The following is a 19,418-nucleotide window of genomic DNA, read 5'->3' as shown; positions in this document are numbered from 1 at the left end:
TTTAATAGTGCTCATTTTAAAGCTTATTTCAAGCACTATAAAACTCTTTTTTATTAGAATGCCTAAAATGCATCTGCTCACCGCTAGATGGCATTGACCACATCGATTAAATTTCAGACAAAATAAAAAACGGCTTTGATTTATAATATCTAGCTTAATATTGCACTTAGAATACTTTATAAAAAACAAAATTGTTCATTTTTTTACCTGCTACAATTGTGTTCTTTGTAAAATTTTCGATAAAACGTATATTTTTGGAGATATTTGCAAAAAACCGATGAAAAACGTGAAACAATTGCGAATTTTCAATTGCCAATAACTTGAAAAGTATTGGATTTTTCGAAAAACATTATAGATGATTTTTTGCTTAAAATTAGACCTTCTATCGATATCCGAGGTTATTTTGAAAAAAAAAATAAATTCACTCCCGAGAAGGGGTGGCAACCACCCCCAGGGTGGTTGCGGAGTTCAAATCATTTTCACTTTTGAAGTTAAGGGTAAGATGAACCTAATTCCAAAATTTTATGCAATTCGGTTCACAGTAAAAAAATTCGGACCAATAATGCTTCAATGACTGCACTTTGTTTGAATGCATAACTACTATATTAGCCACATGGGAAAACCTTCAGTTGTTTTCTTCTATTTATACCAGGAAAATGCCACTTTCTGCATTCACAACTACTTTCGAAAACATTTTCGCTACATTGTGATAAAAATAATGTTAATGAGCTATAACACCAAATAAAATAATTATTAAAAACGTCAAAAGTGTATAATAAGCTAGATATTGTAACGCCATGTACGAAATCAATATAAGATTTCATTACGTCAGCCAAATAACTATTCGTGTATTTTATATACGATTTTAACTTTTCCTACTTTCCGATGCATACAATATCAAATTGTCATGCAGATACACATATTGCTATTGTACAAACCCTTTGGGTTTATCGGACTTTTGTCACAAGTAACGTGACAAACCAATAATCTCATATTTATGGTGTGACAGGAAGTCGGGTACAATCCACGTAGTCTTTTTATATTGTATTATATATAAAAGGCTGTCTGGAAAATGATAATAATAAATTTAAAAAACGTTTTTTACGGATTTCATTAAACACAAGATTTATTCCACAGAAATGATATTCTTCTCATCATCTCGTATTGAGTGGTAAGGTGCCCGAAGAGATGCACTTATCTATTAAGATGCGACCAATTATAACGTTATCTATCATTTTTCTTCCTTTAATCTTTTGGGTGATGGTCCTTAGAATTTATTTCCAGCTGCAATACAAATGAATGCTGGGTATATTAGCCAAGTAGGCAATGTATAATGCGAGATATAAACTGATGTTTTATTTCTACAGAGATCTATGATAATCATAGACATGTAATACATAGAATATTTAAATGTCTAATTTTGAGAAATTTAGTATCAAAGTATCACAATTCAAAGAGCGAATCGGCTGCGATCTCTGTAATAATCACTGAACCAAACGTAATAACTTTGAGACTCTTGTAGGCCACTCTGAAGTTATTATTGATTGTTAGAAACTGATGCAAAAGTATCGCTTTTAAATAGGTATTTGTATTATTGTTCCAGTTTGAAAACAATTGTAATTTTATGGAACAGTGTTAACATAAATGAAAAGTGTATCCAGAGGGGTCAGACAGTTTGCTTCTCTTTCTCAAACGGTTTGATAGGACTGACTGCTGAATAACCCCCCCCCCCCCTTGGGTATCACTTTGTCTGAAGTGAGAGTTGGGTGATGCAGTATTTGACACATCTACAAAAGCAGTTACGCGTTATCTGAGAATAAAATATTATCTTTCAGTTGTAAATTCCGAACTCATTCAAAATTATTATATTGCTATGAGTTTGCATTAGTATTAGAGAAGCGTTTTACTTCTCTAACAAGGGGTAAACCTATTCAATATACGCAATATTAACCATTTTCTTCAGGGTGGCTATAATATGTTTTGATATTATTTTGTTTAAATAATATTGATATTTTGCAATACTTTATGTATTGAAGATTTTCGATGGTATTCCAGTTTTGTTCCAAGAGAATATTTATTTAACGTGTTTTGTAAGGGCTTCTTAATGACTCTATATCAGTAGCGATGTGTGAGGTCAGCAGGACTGATTTGTGGTTGTAGATAGCAGTTATTTTACTTATGTATAAAGTAATAATACATTTGTGATGTATTGTTATAAAAAAATATGTAATATACTAAAATAGCTTAAATTTATACGACATTCACAGAAATTTTGTATATTATGCTGTGCCAGTATTACAGTATTGGCGTTGACTGGCAATAGAAATCGACATTTTCCATTTAAACGTGATGCAGTTTAGATTGAGTATGACTTGGTCGAAGTTTGCTGTCCAGGATGTCTGCTCGGGGCAGATGGTACGCGGCTCGGGTTACCGCACGGGCCCGACTCGACAATGGAGTTACTGATACCCCTAAGCTTGCCGACCAGGCGCGGTGGGGGTGGCTGTGGGATAATACAACTTAACACTACAAACAACAACAAACACAAACAGCTATTGAGACTATTCAGCTGGTAGTGGCGCTCTACTTTCGGAAAACCCGCCATCATCGTCTTGAATGAGTGGTGACTACTACTCATCAGAGAGAGTTTACTTTTGTAGTGATCAGAAAACATCTTACAATATACAGAAAAACATTTTTCAATGAGACCCTTTTGCATGCCTTCGGACTCCGCACATTTTCCTTAAATAATTTTTAAACTTGTACAATGCAATTTATTGCAAATAATACGTGACTAAAAGGACATTGCCAACCATATGTGCCAGTTTACTTTCAGTAAGTGCAGTGTACTACTTAGTACACTTTACTTTGGCCTCTGGTCAGACGTAGGTGATTGGACAACGAATACAGACCATGTATTGTGACCAGTGTTCTGTAGTTTTCAGTTTACTTCAAGTAAGTGTAGTGTACTACTTAGTACACTTTACTATGGCCTCTGGTCAGACGTAGCTGAATTGGACAACGAATACAGACCAATGTATTGTGACCAGTGTTCTGTAGTTTCAGTTTACTTTCAGTAAGTGTAGTGTACTACTTAGTACACTTTACTATGGCCTCTGGTCAGACGTAGGTGATTGGACAACGAATACAGACCATGTATTGTGACCAGTAGTGTTCTGTAGTTCAGTTTTTTAATAATTGGTGTTGTGTTTAGTACTCGTATTTCTATTAAGTTTAGAGACCCAGTAAGTTTAGGGTCTCTAAACTGGCTCAGTAATTTGGATTTAGCTTTGTGACGGGAGATCTTAATATTATTTTTAATTTATGACTCAAGAACTTTGTTCTTACGTACTTTTTAATAATTGTAATTTTTAATTTATTTATTTGTGGATAGCTGCCTTTGTCCCCCATACGATATATATATTATTTCTATTAAGTGCATGTTGTAGAGTTAGTGAAATTAACACACAACATGGTGGTTGTGATTCCTGACATAGGCGTGTCATAACGCTCTGGTATGATTAGTTTATTTTAACCTAGTTTGTAAATTATGTGTTAGGTTAGTTATTTACCTGAAGAATAAGATCAGATTGCAGATTTTACTGGTTTTTTGTTTCACTTAACAATGGCAAATGTCCGGAAAAAATCACATTTCCTTCACATTCCTTCCATTTTCAAAAATAAAAATCAAACAAAGAACTACTTAGTAATCGAATAAAAAATAGGTCTTTTTAATATGTATGTAGTTGGCTTATTTTGCAGGAGTTATTAATCGATTAAAATTAACCGTTATGTGTAATTTTTTGTACCTAACTTTGTGGGTTGATATCAAGAATGAAATATTAAGGTTGACGTTTGAAACCATTAATCCATAAATATTTAAAAATAATGTTCCCTTCGTCGTTCTGTACATTAGTAATGTGCGGCTAAAAAATACCACACTGTTACCAACAAAGAACGAACAAAATATCAGCTTATATTTATCAATATCATGTGGCGTGTTTTAGTGGTTACAGCAAGATAAACATATCAAGCGACAATGGGCATGATTTCTTGTTTGATAGACCTTTCATTGAAAGTATAACTCTTGGAAACATATACAGCATACTAGTAGCACAAAAAATCCAAAACAAAATTTGTTGGATGATGGTTCTTTCGTTAAGCGATTGTGCAAGCATTTTGATACGCGGTCAGACGAACATTAATAGGCGTTTCGAAAGATTTAAAAAATCTCTAAAAGTAGTAGTATTCACGTCTTCACAAAATTAAGGGAGTAATAAAAAGTGTGTTTTTTCATTTTTGAAAGTCCAGTCTTCTTTAAAATATTTTAAAACATCCTTTCATGTTATTTTTGAAAGGGCACCTAAGTCAAAAGATATTCTGTAGAAACCTAAATTACCCATTCAAGATGAACCACTTCAAAATAAAAATGTCGATTATGAACGTTGAGGAAAACCTCGCATCATGCAAAATTATAACTCCTAGCAAAACATACAACATACTAGTAGCACAAAATTAGTAGCGATTCCAAAAAAAGTTGTATGTCAATTGTAATGTAAATATGCTCAAAAGATTACATTACAATAATGATAAAATACTATATATAATTTCAATAAACATTGAATAACAAAAAGTACTTGCTCCGCCGGGATGATTCAATGTTTATTGAAATTAAATAAGGCTATTGCCATTTATACAATTTAATGTGTATATATATATATTATATATATATATATATATATATATATAATATATATATATAAGTAGGTAGTAATATGGCGGTCCTAGACCACTTTTGGAGCCGACCGAAAATCAATGGAAAATACTGTTTAAAGGACCATAAACGAATCTGTAAAATCACGTGATAAACAGTAAATCACGAATGAAAAATTAACCGAATCCGTTCCAAAAGCGACCCAGAAATCCCCATATATCTACTGACCATAAATGAAAAATCACGAATGAAAAATAACCGAATCAATAGCTGTGTGCTTCTACTTTCTTAAGCTGTCTATTGGAAACTTAGTCAAATCTGCTTCGAATCAATCTATTGGAAATGTTGAATCTGCTACGAATAAACGAAAAATCTAAAACAATTGTAGTTAAATCTGCTTTACTACTCAATCGCTAGACCGAAGCAAGACCACGAAGCTAGACCACGAAGCCAGCTCACGAAGCTAGACCACGAAGGAGACCACGAAGGAAGACCACGAAGCTAGACCACGAAGCAAGACCACGAAGCCAGCTCACGAAGCTAGAACACGAAGGAAGACCACGAAGCCAGCTCACGAAGCTAGACCACGAAGGAAGACCACGAAGCCAGCTCACGAAGCTAGACCATGAAGGAAGACCACGAAGCCAGCTCACGAAGCTAGACCACGAAGGAAGACCACGAAGCCAGCTCACGAAGCTAGACCACGAAGCAAGCCCACGAAGCTAGACCACGAAGCCAGCTCACGAAGCTACACCACGAAGTAAGCTCACGAAGCTAGACCACGAAGCCAGCTTACGAAGCTAGACCACGAAGGAAGACCACGAAGCCAGCTCACGAAGCCAGACCACGAAGATAGAACCACGAAGGAAGACCACGAAGCCAGCTCACGAAGCTAGACCACGAAGCAAGCTCACGAAGCTAGACCACGAAGGAAGACCACGAAGCAAGATCACGAAGCTAGACCACGAAACTAGACCACGAAGCAAGCTCACGAAGCTAGGCCACGAAGGAAGACCACGAAGCCAGCTCACGAAGGAAGACCCACGAAGGAAGACCACGAAGCTAGACCACGAAGGAAGACCACGAAGCAAGACCACGAAGCACGAAGACCACGAAGGAAGACCACGAAGCAAGCTCACGAAGCTAGACCACGAAGGAAGACCACGAAGCCAGAGCTCACCACGAAGCAAGCTCACGAAGCTAGACCACGAAGGAAGACCACGAAGCCAAGCCAGCTCACGAAGCTACAACCACGAAGTAAGCTCACGAAGCTAGACCACGAAGCCAGCTTACGAAGCTAGACCACGAAGGGAAGCTACTCCACGAAGCCAGCTCACGAAGCTAGACCACGAAGGTAGACCACGAAGCAAGCTCACGAAGCCAGCTCTCACGAAGCCATGAACTATCTATTAAACATTATGTCAAATCCGCTTGAAATCAATGTAAAATCTGTTTGGAAGAAATGTAATAATCTTTTGGAAATATTGTCAAATCCGCTTCGAATCAATGTAAAGTATATTGTCAGTGTTCTTATATCTGGTTTTGAGCTTATGAAAATTGTGTCCATCAAGAAGTTTGTTTGTTTGTTTAGAATTTAAGTTAAGATTTTTCTCTTATTTCACAACCCGTATTTTGGTCTAAATCTATATTTATACAGTCGGCCTCCAGAAATATTTTGTAACTCATCTACATCAATTGTGCTATTGATAATCTTTTTGACTATATCAGAAATTTTTTTCTTCATCTTCTGTATCGAATGTAAAATGAATCTGATTCTTCATTGTTTTAATGTATGTACAGTACTCTTACCATTTTTGAACTGTATTTCTACAAGCTCTGGTTTAAAATTGTCATCTAGAAGATTGTATAAGTTTTTTCTCAAATTCTTAAAGTTTGCTTCTGCATTTGGTATTAATTATAAGATTTTTTTGATTTCTTTCTTCTTCTATTTTTTTCTGTTTCGCTTTTTTAATAATGTTATTGCACTAGCCATTTATTTAAGAAAAATATTTACAAATTTAGTGAACTATTTAAAATTTTAAGTTTTCTCTTATAAAATAACCTGATTGTCTATAATTGTTTTAAACAGATTTATGCCTTGATTGGTATGCAATTTTTGCGCGTCTGTGATCAAGACTATTATCGTTTTTGTCATAAAATTCCAGGTCTTTGTTATCATTTTTATTTTTATAATATCGATTTAATCGTTTTTTATTCATACATTTTTTACAAGAATGATCTGATTTTTTTCGAGTTGTTTTCCAAATTCTGCAATATCTTTTAACCGTGTTACAAGTAGAACATTTTTTAAAACAGTTATCCATTTATTGACAACAAAATTTGGACAACATGAATGTAAAAGTTGACAACAGACATTTGACAACATGAACGTAAAAGATTGACAACATTGACAACATGAACGTAAAATAAACGTGATTTTTGTGTTTTTATGTTCTATTTATTTGTGATTTTGCATGTGAGTTTCTTAATCTGAGCGCTTGATTATACAGATTCGTTTATTGTCCTTTAAACAGGAATTTCTATTGATTTTCGGTCGCTACAAAAGTGGTCTAGGACCGCCATATTACTACCTACTTATATATATATATATATATAATATAAATACTATATTATATATCATCATTATTAGATTGGGTGGCCCAAATACCTGAAGCGGTTCTGTGGCTATATATACCCGCTGCACAGCACTGAGATAAATACAAATGATTGCCTTCCTAAGATGTCAGGAGAATGTCAGTTCTTTGTTAATATGGATGATATACAGGGTTGAGAGGCTTCACAGAAGTACATTAACACAGAGATATGGAACATTAATTTTTTCCCAATTATGAGGGCACGCCTGGGTTAGCTGCGCGGTCCGCCCATCTTAAGATCCAATTTTCACCATCGGGTCAGATAAAAATATTAAGAAAAAACGATGTTTTTTTGTTAAGGATAGTATTTGCGATAAAAAACTGTATAGCTGGAATTATAAACGGAGTAAATATATAATAACAGCTTCAGCATTATTTTTAAACCTCAAATACAATGCGTGAGTTTATTTAACAATTCCATTAAACACAAATGCGAGAAAACTATCTACACGTTTTATTGTGTAGTTGAAAATTTATTCTATGGATTTGAGCGCTATTACCATTCTTTATGCCGCGCACCAGACATCTAAACTAGCCTCGCACTCATCACGTTTTATCATCCTACCCAGTCCTAGAGATTAGAATTGTGTTTGGACACTACTGGTCCTTGATAAGCTAACTAATAGGTTTTGCTTGTTAATGCTAATACGATTTCGATCGTTTCGAAATTTTTAACACTAGGAAATTGTTGAACCGTTCGCACGTTTTGTTATATCATATTACAACCACGAAGAAACAAATTGTACAATAATGAAAATTAATAAAGATGCTTACAAACATTTACAAACTCACAATATACCACAAAATCCCTTTAAATTTTTGAAAATTGAAATATTATATATACAAAAATTCAATAACATAATTTCTAATAGCGTAGTTTTTATTCATTTTTTCATAGGACGAATCAACTTCGCTGACTTACAAAAGGTTGCCACGGTACTTGTTTTTTCGAAACCACCGAAACTCCATATTACATTGTGACAATTAACGAACATTGACTAAATTAGACAGTACTTACAATTAAAACATAGGTCCATTTTACACGAGTTAGGTAAAAATTTGTTAATTTATAATATTTGATTATAAATCTGTTTCTTCGTTGATATTATAGAACTATGAATGTAATATCTTTCTCCAGATTCCTCATATCATCTGTCCTTTTTAACACTAGCACTTTAACCCGCCTGCCTTATGCCAAGCAATTAAGTAGGTCGTTGCAATTTTACCAATACTTGGGGGTCTCAAGTGAATTATATGTTTCCGGCAGCTGTAATGTTGAGTTTGAACTTGTTGCCTAACGAACCAAGTAAAAGTGTGTCCAAATCAATGTTATATACATTTTAATCAGCCGATTGATAATTTACTCGTCTCGGTTCCTTAGTATGTTTTTGTTTCCAGACTGCACCCGCCACCCCATGACCGACGAAACAGATCAGTAAAAAAGCCTTACTTTTCTGGTCAGATGTGGGTTTTACCATGCAGTCCTTTTTAAAAGACTTATAGAGTAAAAAAGATTTTTATAAAAATAACATTTTAGAACATTCGGAGCTGGAATTAGTAACATTAATTCAAAATAAACTAAGTACTAGTGATCGAAATTTTCATTTTGCATAGTTATTGTCCCGATTGCATTCCAAATGGAGTCTTGTAAGAGTGCAAATTCTGTTAGAGTAACCTTCTTATAATTTTTAGTTGGTGTTTTATAAGGTAGATTTAGTAGTTTACCTAATATGCTGAAAATCTGAAAACTCTTGACAAAAATTAATTGGTTGTCTTCTTTTAAGAAGTATACTAACTATAAATAGGTTAAACCTGAGACGCTCCAGGGTATTGCTGGACGGACCTTCCTTAGGCGGGACATTAACTACACCTTTCAGCATAACGTACCATTCTCCCTCAGCACTAAAGTGGGTTTTATGCATGTAATACACTGATGCTGCTGCTCTCCAGTAGTGCATGGGAAACAATTTGTTTTCAGAAGCTGCTCTGGACGGGGATCCACCCCATCTTTCTTACGGTTCAGTTTTCACTAATAAATGTAAACAAATTGAAAATAATAAAACTATTGTTTACAGGGAAGTTGATTACATTTAAACAGGCTCATTCATTTTAAATACTACACAACTTTAGAGACCAATATGGCATTTTTTCCGCTACTAAGACCAGTGGGACGTACCCTCGAAGAGAGTTCTCCGAAATACGAGATAGACCTATTATTCATCCCAGGAACATGGTAAGAATATCCCATGTAAAATTTTTAGTATAATACCGGTTGAGTATTTCACGCGTGAAAAACTAAACCAAATAAAACAAAGGAACTTTTTTCCATCATATTTTTATATATATTATTAGGGATGTCAGCAGTTTGTTCCACTGTAGCCCCATTTGTTTTATTCTTGATGTTTGTTCCACAAGAAATCAGGCCAAGGCAATTAGTGCATGTCTTACCTAACCTCCATTCATCTCTGTCACTTCGTTCCCAGCAAAAAAGAACAACTCATTTTTCTCAGTTAGAAACGTTTTTGGAATTAAACTCAAAAATTGCAATTACGAACTTGCATATTGGTGGACCAGACACTTCTGGTGGGGGGGGGGGGGGGTGGGGGGGGGGGGGGGTGGGGGGGGGGGGGGGTGGGGGGGGGGGGGGGTGGGGGGGGGGGGGGGTGGGGGGGGGGGGGGGTGAAATATAGTTTTGTTCAATAGTTTATTTTTGCATACAATGTTTGGTTGATACATCTCTTCACTTCTAGTTTTATTTTAAATTAGCCTAGTGGTCTTGAACGATAACCTAATCATTACATCAAATTGGCCCGACAGTAACATAACCTCAAAATATGGTAGGCCTAGGCCTATTATATTTTTGACACATTCATCATAATATTATACTCTTGTTATTAAGCCTGTTATTGTTTCAGCTGGCAAGTCCAACTGCCTTCAAAGCTTTTCGGAGGGAGATATGATAGAAATATTTTCAAAACTACATAATATGACAACCAAAGTAGAACAGGACATTTTCATCCAATCTCTAATGGAAGTTAGTCCTGTTGAAAGAGAAAGATCCAGGCCTGGGTCATCATCTGAAAAGCCGAAAGCTTTTAGTGTAAGCTATTCCATTCTACACAATGGCAAAAACGCACCAAGGTATGTAAAAATGGATTTATGACAACTTATGGATACACTCCTAAACAGTGTTACCGTTTATCTCATTTGTTGCAAGTAAATGAAATCCCAACTGACAACAGAGGAAAGAACGTTTCAGGAAATGCAATACCCGGGTCTGTCCTGACTCGATTAAGGGCCCATGTTGAATCATTCCCAACAAAAACCCATCACTATACAGGCAAAGATAAACAGTACTTCTCAGCAAACTTGAATTTGAAAATTATGTATGATATGTTCATAAAAAAAAACCAAAACTTTCTTACAACAACTTTGGGAAGTGAAAAAAGGCTCTCATACAAGTTCTTTTGGACTTATTTTAATGAAAACTACCCTGACATTGGTTTTGACCGACCAGTTAAAGATGCTTGTGTAACTTGCGAGGAACTAACCTTGAAAATAAAAAGTCCTTTTTTAAACGAGAATGCCAAGCGAGTAGCTGTCGCCGAGTTAATGGTACACAAACGTAGAGCTAAAAAATTTTATGCCTCGTTGCAAGAAACAACGGAACGGAAAAGTGCAAAAATGAGTTGACTAGTGTTGGGATCTGTATTGATTTTATGGCTAACGTATCTCTACCTTGCATTCCTGTACAAGACACCTATTACTTCCGGCAGGTCACTGTTAACGTCTTTGGTGTGCATAATCTTTCAACAGGTGAATGTACAACTGTTATCTATCACGAGGGTAATGGAGGTAAGGGAGCTAACGAAGTTTGTACAATATTGGACTGGTACATCAAACACAAAATTGATAATGATGTAAAAAAACTTTATTTGTTTGGGGACAACTGTTCAGGACAGAACAAAAACCACACCCTGGTAAGAATGATGATGTATTTATGTGAAATAAAACGGTTTGATGAAGTAAAACTAGTGTTTCCAGTCCGAGGCCACTCGTTTATGCCGAATGATAGAGATTTTGGGATAGTAAGAAGAAAATTGGGAAGAGAAGAAAGATACTATGATTTAGCTGAAGTCGAAGCTCTTATTCTTGGTTCATCGAAAATCGCTGGTAAATTCTCTGTCATCAAAATGAACTTTGACGATTTTATTGACTTCACTGCATGGTGGCCAGAGTTTTACAAAAAGACCAGCTTAAGTGACGATTCCTATGGTAGAGATGTACCGAAAAGACAAAAAATAACATTTTCAATATCAAAATACAGGGTAATGTCTTTTTCATCTGAGACGCCTCACACGGTGCAGTGTGACATGAACATTACCGGCTTGGCAACGGATTCCTTCAGATTGAGGAATGCAGAGATGCCGATCAGGGCTCCAACAAAAAAAGCCTATGCTACGGTACTTCCGATCAACATTAAAAAAAATGGAAGATCTGAAAAAAACAAAAAAATACATTCCAGAAGAAAAATTTGACTTTTGGGACCAAATCCTGTCATGGCCTACCACATCAACCGCTGACGATGACTTAAATATTGTAGTGTAAAAATATTTTTCTTTGTTATACAACGTGTTCCTAGATATAAGATATTTTTTATCATTAAAATAAATGTATCTAACAAAATGATTTGTATAATGATTTTTCCCCATGATTTGTAAAATTGTAAAATAGTTTACCGCAGAAAGGAAACATGTCCTATGTAAAAAAAAATTAATAATCAGCTCTTTAAAAATATTTGATTGACTCAATTTCAAAATATGATCTTTAAAAGGTCAGTCATATAGAATAAAAAAATAAATATTTAAATATATGTATGTACATATGGATTTATAAGGTTTTTTGTCGCTCCTGAAAAGTTGGTTAATTTGGACTTGATGCCTTTCTGCAGTTAGCGGTTGATATGTGGTAAGTTCACTACAATAGAATAAATTGGTTTTTGAGGTCATTTTGTTCCCCACTGGGTTAACTCACCAGGTCCAATTAATTTCAAGTGAATATGCCTGTTAAATAATAATAAAGTTAAGTAATACAAAATAAAATTTAAATTAATTATTTTTGTAATTTTTTAAATAAATTTAAAATAGATTTTTTATCAGGTCTTATACTTATTTTATTTATTTCAGAGTAAAAACTATAAGGAAGTACCCATCATGATATATATATATATATATATATATATATATATATATATATATATATATATATATATATATATACAGGGTGTCCAAAAAGTCCCGGGTCGGTTAAATATTTTTCAAAATATTTAAAATAGAGCTACAAAACCTTACACAAAGTTACTGGACATAAAAATCTATTTTATCACATATTCAGTGATATATATATTTACAATGTATTTGATTCAGTTAAATTTTTGCTTATAAAGGTATGTAGTAATAATTAGACTGGTAAACTGTAGTTAGATTAGTTGGTGTGCTCTTTTGAACAAAGTAGGCTACTTGAAACTTAGGTTCTTTTTCACTTCAAAACTGATTATTATTACATTTTTTAAATAAAAGACTAACCAAGTTTATTTATAAGTTGTTAGATGTAAGATTTTGTTTAGTTTTAAGATTTGTTCTCAGTTATTTCTAATTTCATAGGTTAATTTTAAGTTTAATTAAGATTTTCATGTTACATAATATAGGCCTAAGACCACTATTAGTTAAGACACAACATAATATCATCATTTCATGCAAACACATTCCAAAACAATATTAATTATAAGAAAACATGTACCTAAATAAGAAGATTCAAAAATAATTATAATATTAACTAGCCTATCCAATTTCAACATGGCCTAACCATAATTGAATTTTAACCCTAGACCTGACACAATGACAAATAGATTAGATTTATTTAGTTTCTTATAATATTATGTAATATAGCTCTGAACATCACCAAAATATGTTAAAAATCACTTATTAGATATTAAATAGTACCATTATCCTGTAGTTAATTATAAACAAACATAATTTAGAGCCTAGTTTAACAATATTTGTCAATACCAGAATAATAGTACATTTAATAGCGAAAAGGACCCAGTATATAGATAATTACCACCCAAGATCATAAAAATCATCTACAAAAGGATTTTTGAATATAATTTCTTTCAATGCTCGGGATAACCTAACAGGGAGCAATTGACAGTGGAGGTTTGGTGTAATAATAGCAGCCATCTTGGACAGTGACCACTGACCTATCTCAAGTAACATCCTACCGCCAAAATAGATGTTCTTTCAAATCAAACACTTGCCCATGCATTAAAATAAGACTTCTTATATAACATATTTAATAATCTCTAGATTTAAGAACAAAACAAATTATACTTTTCTATAGTAGATTTTTGTAAGGAATACGAATTTAATAATGCCCACACCCACAATATAATAATTTAGAACCTTAGCATAAGTATATTTAAGCACTTGTACGACAGGAGAAGCCATTAACTATTACCAAACAATGCTTATATATTTAAAAAAAAAACTTGTCCGAATACCTAAAGATCGTTTCTTTTAATATAATCCGATATATTTCTAAATTATTATTTTTAATTATAATAGCAATAAAGGAACATTTAAATCAAATTCTAAAACTTCAAACCCAAAACCCTTCTTCCTCACTCTGACCAATAAGAAAAATTCCTCAGTTCGCCATTGTTAACTGACCACTCTGATTGGCCAGCAGTGATCTAAACAGCTTCACACGGACCCAAGCCATCTTGTTAGCATCTTTAACCAGTCTCCTCGAGGTCTTGAGACAAGACAGACCTCCGTGTACTGACTACTACATTTTTTTTTAATTTATCATAAAAACCTTCAATTTAACCAGTAAAATATCAAATTACACAGTACACTTACCTGAGCTTCGAGAATATTCCTTTTATATTTGACAAAGGGAATTAGTTGAGTGAGAACATTGAACTTATCATAATTGACACCAAGCAGTGTATTATACTTGGTACTTTTCACTCTCATATTCGTCGCTTCATCTGCCAGAACTGACATCCAGCATCAAGAGAAGTATTTCAAATAGAACTTCAAGAACTTCAGCACATAGAACATCCAGATCTTCACTCTCATCATTTCACCAAACTACCCACCAGGATGGAGCCCGTCTTCTAGACACTCGTCAAGGGTACCCTTCATCACAACCCAGCTATCCAATCGCTCAATAAAGGAGAAAACTGGTCAGAGATTTAATTTATATTCCAATATAAACATTTATTTCAAAGATCACTGTCCAAACCCAATCAAATGAACTTAAAATTGTACTAAATTTCCTTTAAAAGCTCATAAAATACTTTAATATCAATTTTCTGTCATAATATTCTTTTTTACTTACAATTAATATCAATTTCTTTATTTCAATATTTTAATCTTCCAAACAATAACTGTCATGATAAATAATTTAATATATGGCTGTCTTTTCTTTTAAATTGTCTTTGTCAGGTGAAAGAACCTACCCCTAGATAAGAGCAGAACAATTGTATTTTAATAGAGCATTCATTATATTTTTTAAAGAACCCTGAGAATTATTAATAAAAGAATTGTAAAAGAAATTAATAATTATAGTTCATTAAAAAGTTTGTAATACAGATTTGTAAACAAGAATTTATTTATTTTCTCAACTACCTTTTCTTTTCATTTAAGATATAATAATAAATTGACACCACAACGTGAGAGAGAATTTTAATATTATTATATCAGTACAAAAACTATACTGATATATAACTATATATAATTTTATATAAATGTAGTTATATAAAACTACATAAATTAAAAAATGAAGAAAAAAAAATTTACTGTCTGGACCTATTTACAAAATATAAACATTACCCTACAGTTATGCTTACACTTAGACCTTCCCTTTTGTAGCATGATGTTTGTCAAAACATGAATAAGAATGGGGTCCAGGTTTGCGTGGGCCTAGGGCCTACACTCAACCCTACCTGGTGCTAAAGATTGTTGTTCAGCCTCGTTGTCATCTAATCCTGGTCACTTACTATACTTTCATCCTCAGAAATACCAAAATCAGGATCAATATCATCGTCGTCACTATCAAATTGTTAGTAATACAGTGTTTTAAAAGATATTTACGTGTAACTTGATAGCTCTCAAAAAATTTACGTCTTATTTGTTCTTTTAATAATATATATTGAGGTTTTAACTGATTGGCTGATGCCACAATACAAACCTATAACTTATCCATTTAAAGTGAAGATTACTACAATTTATTGTAACTCCAAAAATGCATCAGGAGTAATGGTCAATTTACATAAGATTACCAGGTCCTATGTACAAAGACATATGCACCTTAATCTAATAAATGATGAGCTATGTGATGTTTAAAATTTACAAGTATATATACATATATGTTGGGCTGAGAAGCCGTCTACTTCAGCACTTGCATTCCACTTCGGGCATACAGGATGGAGTGGAAAAATGTTCGAGAAGCGTTTTGTATGAACAGGCATAACCGCAATATCATAAACTTTTCAAATTGTCCCAATTGACTCAAATATTTAGGATTAGTTTCATTCTCTACAAGGAAATTAGTGTCTATTTTACAGGCCATCCAACTCATTGCCTTTGTTGCTCATACATTGGTGTTCGTTTTTCGAATGTATGATTATCTGTAAACCTCATGCAGTTCAGTATATGCTCTTGCTTCCCAAACCTAGTTCACTATATCATCCTATTTCATTGGTTCAGTCTTGGAATTATATCAATATTTATATATCTACTCAGTATGGTATACCTCATCAGTGAAAAAAGTTCCCTGCACACTATTATATGTTATCTTGGCCGAGGTCTATCTCAATCTATACAACACCTGCTATCTAAAAATAGAGTCAAACTCACTTGTTAGTGCTGCCCAGTTTGTTGAGAGCATCCCGTGAGATGACATGTCCACAGACCAGTCTCATGGGAGGGTTCAGATCTGTGCTCTGCTGCCTCAGAATGGGGCAAGCAAACACACTATGGTATCTGTTATCTTGGCCGAGGTCTATCTCAATCTATAAAACATTATAGATAATTGAGTTAACTAAACTTATTTTGTAATATTATAAATTCCAATCTTGTCGAACTTAAATGAATATGATAATGTATCTATTTACAATATGTAATGTTTATGGTAATTAAATTAATATTATTAAAACTTGGTGCAAGGCAGAAGAACCCTGTTAATTTTGGGGTGAAAAGTTCAAATGGCAGTATGTCTGTCTGTGTGATAACTCTTGATTGGAAAGTCCTAGAAACTTGAAACTTGGTATATTACTATAAATACAAGGAGCAGAGTAAGATAAGCGGATCCGATTTTATATGGCTAGTGTAATTGTCATTATTTCGTGTATAGAATAACAAAACCACTATCAATTGATATCAACATATTAAAAATAATACAAAAAGCCATTATGCTTAAGATCAAAATAATGAATACAACGAAACAATCTAGTAAATAATGAAGGTACGATAACCATAAAAAAACAATTAGGAAATGTAATGAGAAAATATTAACACTTTTCATCTTTCCATGTTATTTTGTTTGATTTTATACACTTAGCCACCATTTTGATTTACGTGGTCACTTTTGAAGTAGATACTTACTATGTTTACAATTTGAACATGTGTTTACACTTAATACAGAGATATTCATTTATATTTTTGATTTTGTAATTTTATTGCTGACATCAATTAATCAGTATTGGTTGATTACAGGGTAGCCACTCAAAACAATTTTCAAATAATCGGTTCTTCTCCGGTTTTCCCGGTCGAAAATTTTCAGATCTCTAGTCTATTTTCAAACCAACTATAAACAACTGTAAAAACTTTATTTAACACTTACGTTGAGTGCAATGATGGCTGTTCATCTGCTGTATTTGTAGTAAATGCCACACAAGTTGTGGTTATGTGGTAAATTTTGTCACTAGCGGTATATACAAAAGAATTTGGTGACAATTCATCACTACCACCTATTTTAACTTTCTTTGTTTATATCCAAGCGTCTTTTATGTTTTGATATAACATTGTTTATATCAAATAATTTTTTGTTTTTGAAAAATAAAGATAAGAAACAATTACCAAACAGCCCTACCGTGGGGCAGACAGTCTAGTATTGCAGGTTAGAGGTGCATAAACTTTTGGTATGAGACCACGAGTTTGGCGACAAGGTCAGTTTGGTAAAACAAACAAATTAACCACATAAACTTTCATCTTAACTTCCAATTTCAACTTTGTTCATTCTTTTGGGGAAAAATAAGATTAAGAATCCTAGGTTATTTCGACAGAATGTACTCAGCTACCGCCAAAATAAATGTAGAAAATACGAATTATAATAAAATATTATTCCTTAAACTGTAGTAATTTGTTTATATACCTACATTTTTTCATACAGAAAGTAAAATAATAATACATGTTAGCAATTGGTAATTTGTGTACTTTTGCATAATTGTCTTTCACAAACAGACATTTTGATTCGAGATTCAGCTTCAACAGTCAAGTCATAATATTGTGAAACCGTTTCAAGCACTTCTGTTGATACCGGAATACAAGCATAATTAACGTAATCAATTACGGGCTCTTCAATATTCTGTATATGTATTAAGATAATACAAGAATACAATCCACCATCATGAACACAAACCTATAAAATAATTAAATACACAAAAGGCTTTGGTTCAATTCATAACGTGATTGTTAGATTGTAGTTACAGATGATTTGGTTGGAACAGTTTGAACTGAACGACCAATCGTCACGTTTGTGGGGAAGTCATTAATGATTAGAGAAAAATGGTGGGATTTCCACTAGTCGTCGTACAATGAATGCCGCTCTGACGACGAAAACCAATGATCATCTGCAGACTGCCAGCAATATTAGTTCTGACGAGGTTTGGATATGACTGTGATATTAAAACCTCACTTTTATGGTTTTGACCTGTATAATCTGATGACCAATCGAACCAGGGTGAGGAGCAATAATTTACAGACCAAACAGATGATCAGCCACCTTTAATCATCTCATGGATCCATTGGATCAACCGGCAGTGTGTGTGTGTGTGTGTGTGGCTCACTAACACATTGTCGATCATACATTGTAGTAACCACGCACTGTCCACAGACTGTAAATAATCCAGTGACATCAACACCCACGCATTGATATTCATTCACAGTTTCAGTTTTCAGGTCATGTAAAATAGGATGTTTGGGATTAATGAACTCCTGATTCAAGAATCTGTCAAATTATTTCTTGAGTTGATAAGTTCATAGAGACAGAAACCTTATTTTTAAGAATTTCCCAGTTCTACAGGGAGATTCTCGGTCAGATGGCCACCATAGAATATATCAATCGGTGTAAATAAGCAATATAGTTTGTTGATATTGATATAAAAATCCGAGTCTGCATATCGTGCCCTACCCAATAAAAGACATAGATTTTTTACACTTAAGTGATCAAATATATTTATGAAAATTTACAAGGATATGAATAGATTTATTAGCATATAACATGGGTATTACAATAATCAGGGGATAAAAGATATTTTTAAATTATATAGATATAAATAATTCTGATATCGTTGACTTCAGCAGTTAGAGAGGTTCAAGTTCTTTCACAGGGGTATTAATAGGAATATTCATTAAATGTAGCAGTGATAGGGAAAAATTAATTAATTGGACCCTGAAAACATAATGGGTAATAAATTAAAAAATTTTACTATAGTTAAATTAGTCAAGATTATGTGAAATTTATGCAGTTGATGCAGATATTTAAATGCATAAAACATATTAAATTAATATGAATACTAAAATTAAATAAATTTGAAATAACTTAAGGTAATAACATAAAAAATCTGTAAAATTAAATAAATTTAAAATCTCAATTATTCTCAAAGAAATTGAGCATAAATAATATATGAGACTTATACAAGATTACTAGATGGAGGATTTCAATTTTATGAATTTTAGAATAACTGAGGATTAAAGATAATA

The 19,418-nt window shown here is 33.4% G+C and overlaps 1 protein-coding gene across 1 annotated transcript in view; it reads right to left on the bottom strand.

Annotated features, from left to right (window-relative positions):
- Positions 1 to 16,273: 16,273 nt before the first annotated feature.
- The window catches only part of LOC124374460 (E3 ubiquitin-protein ligase RMND5A-like), a 41,106-nt gene continuing 37,961 nt past the window's right edge, over positions 16,274 to 19,418 (bottom strand). The window contains exon 8 of the mRNA XM_046832673.1: positions 16,274 to 16,447. Coding sequence (XP_046688629.1) covers positions 16,289 to 16,447 — 159 coding nt within the window. The 3' untranslated portion in view covers positions 16,274 to 16,288. The remainder of the gene's footprint in view (positions 16,448 to 19,418) is intronic.

Source organism: Homalodisca vitripennis, chromosome 1 (assembly GCF_021130785.1).
Source record: "Homalodisca vitripennis isolate AUS2020 chromosome 1, UT_GWSS_2.1, whole genome shotgun sequence".
Lineage (NCBI taxonomy): Eukaryota > Metazoa > Arthropoda > Insecta > Hemiptera > Cicadellidae > Homalodisca > Homalodisca vitripennis.
This window is presented reverse-complemented; position numbering and strand designations above follow the sequence as displayed.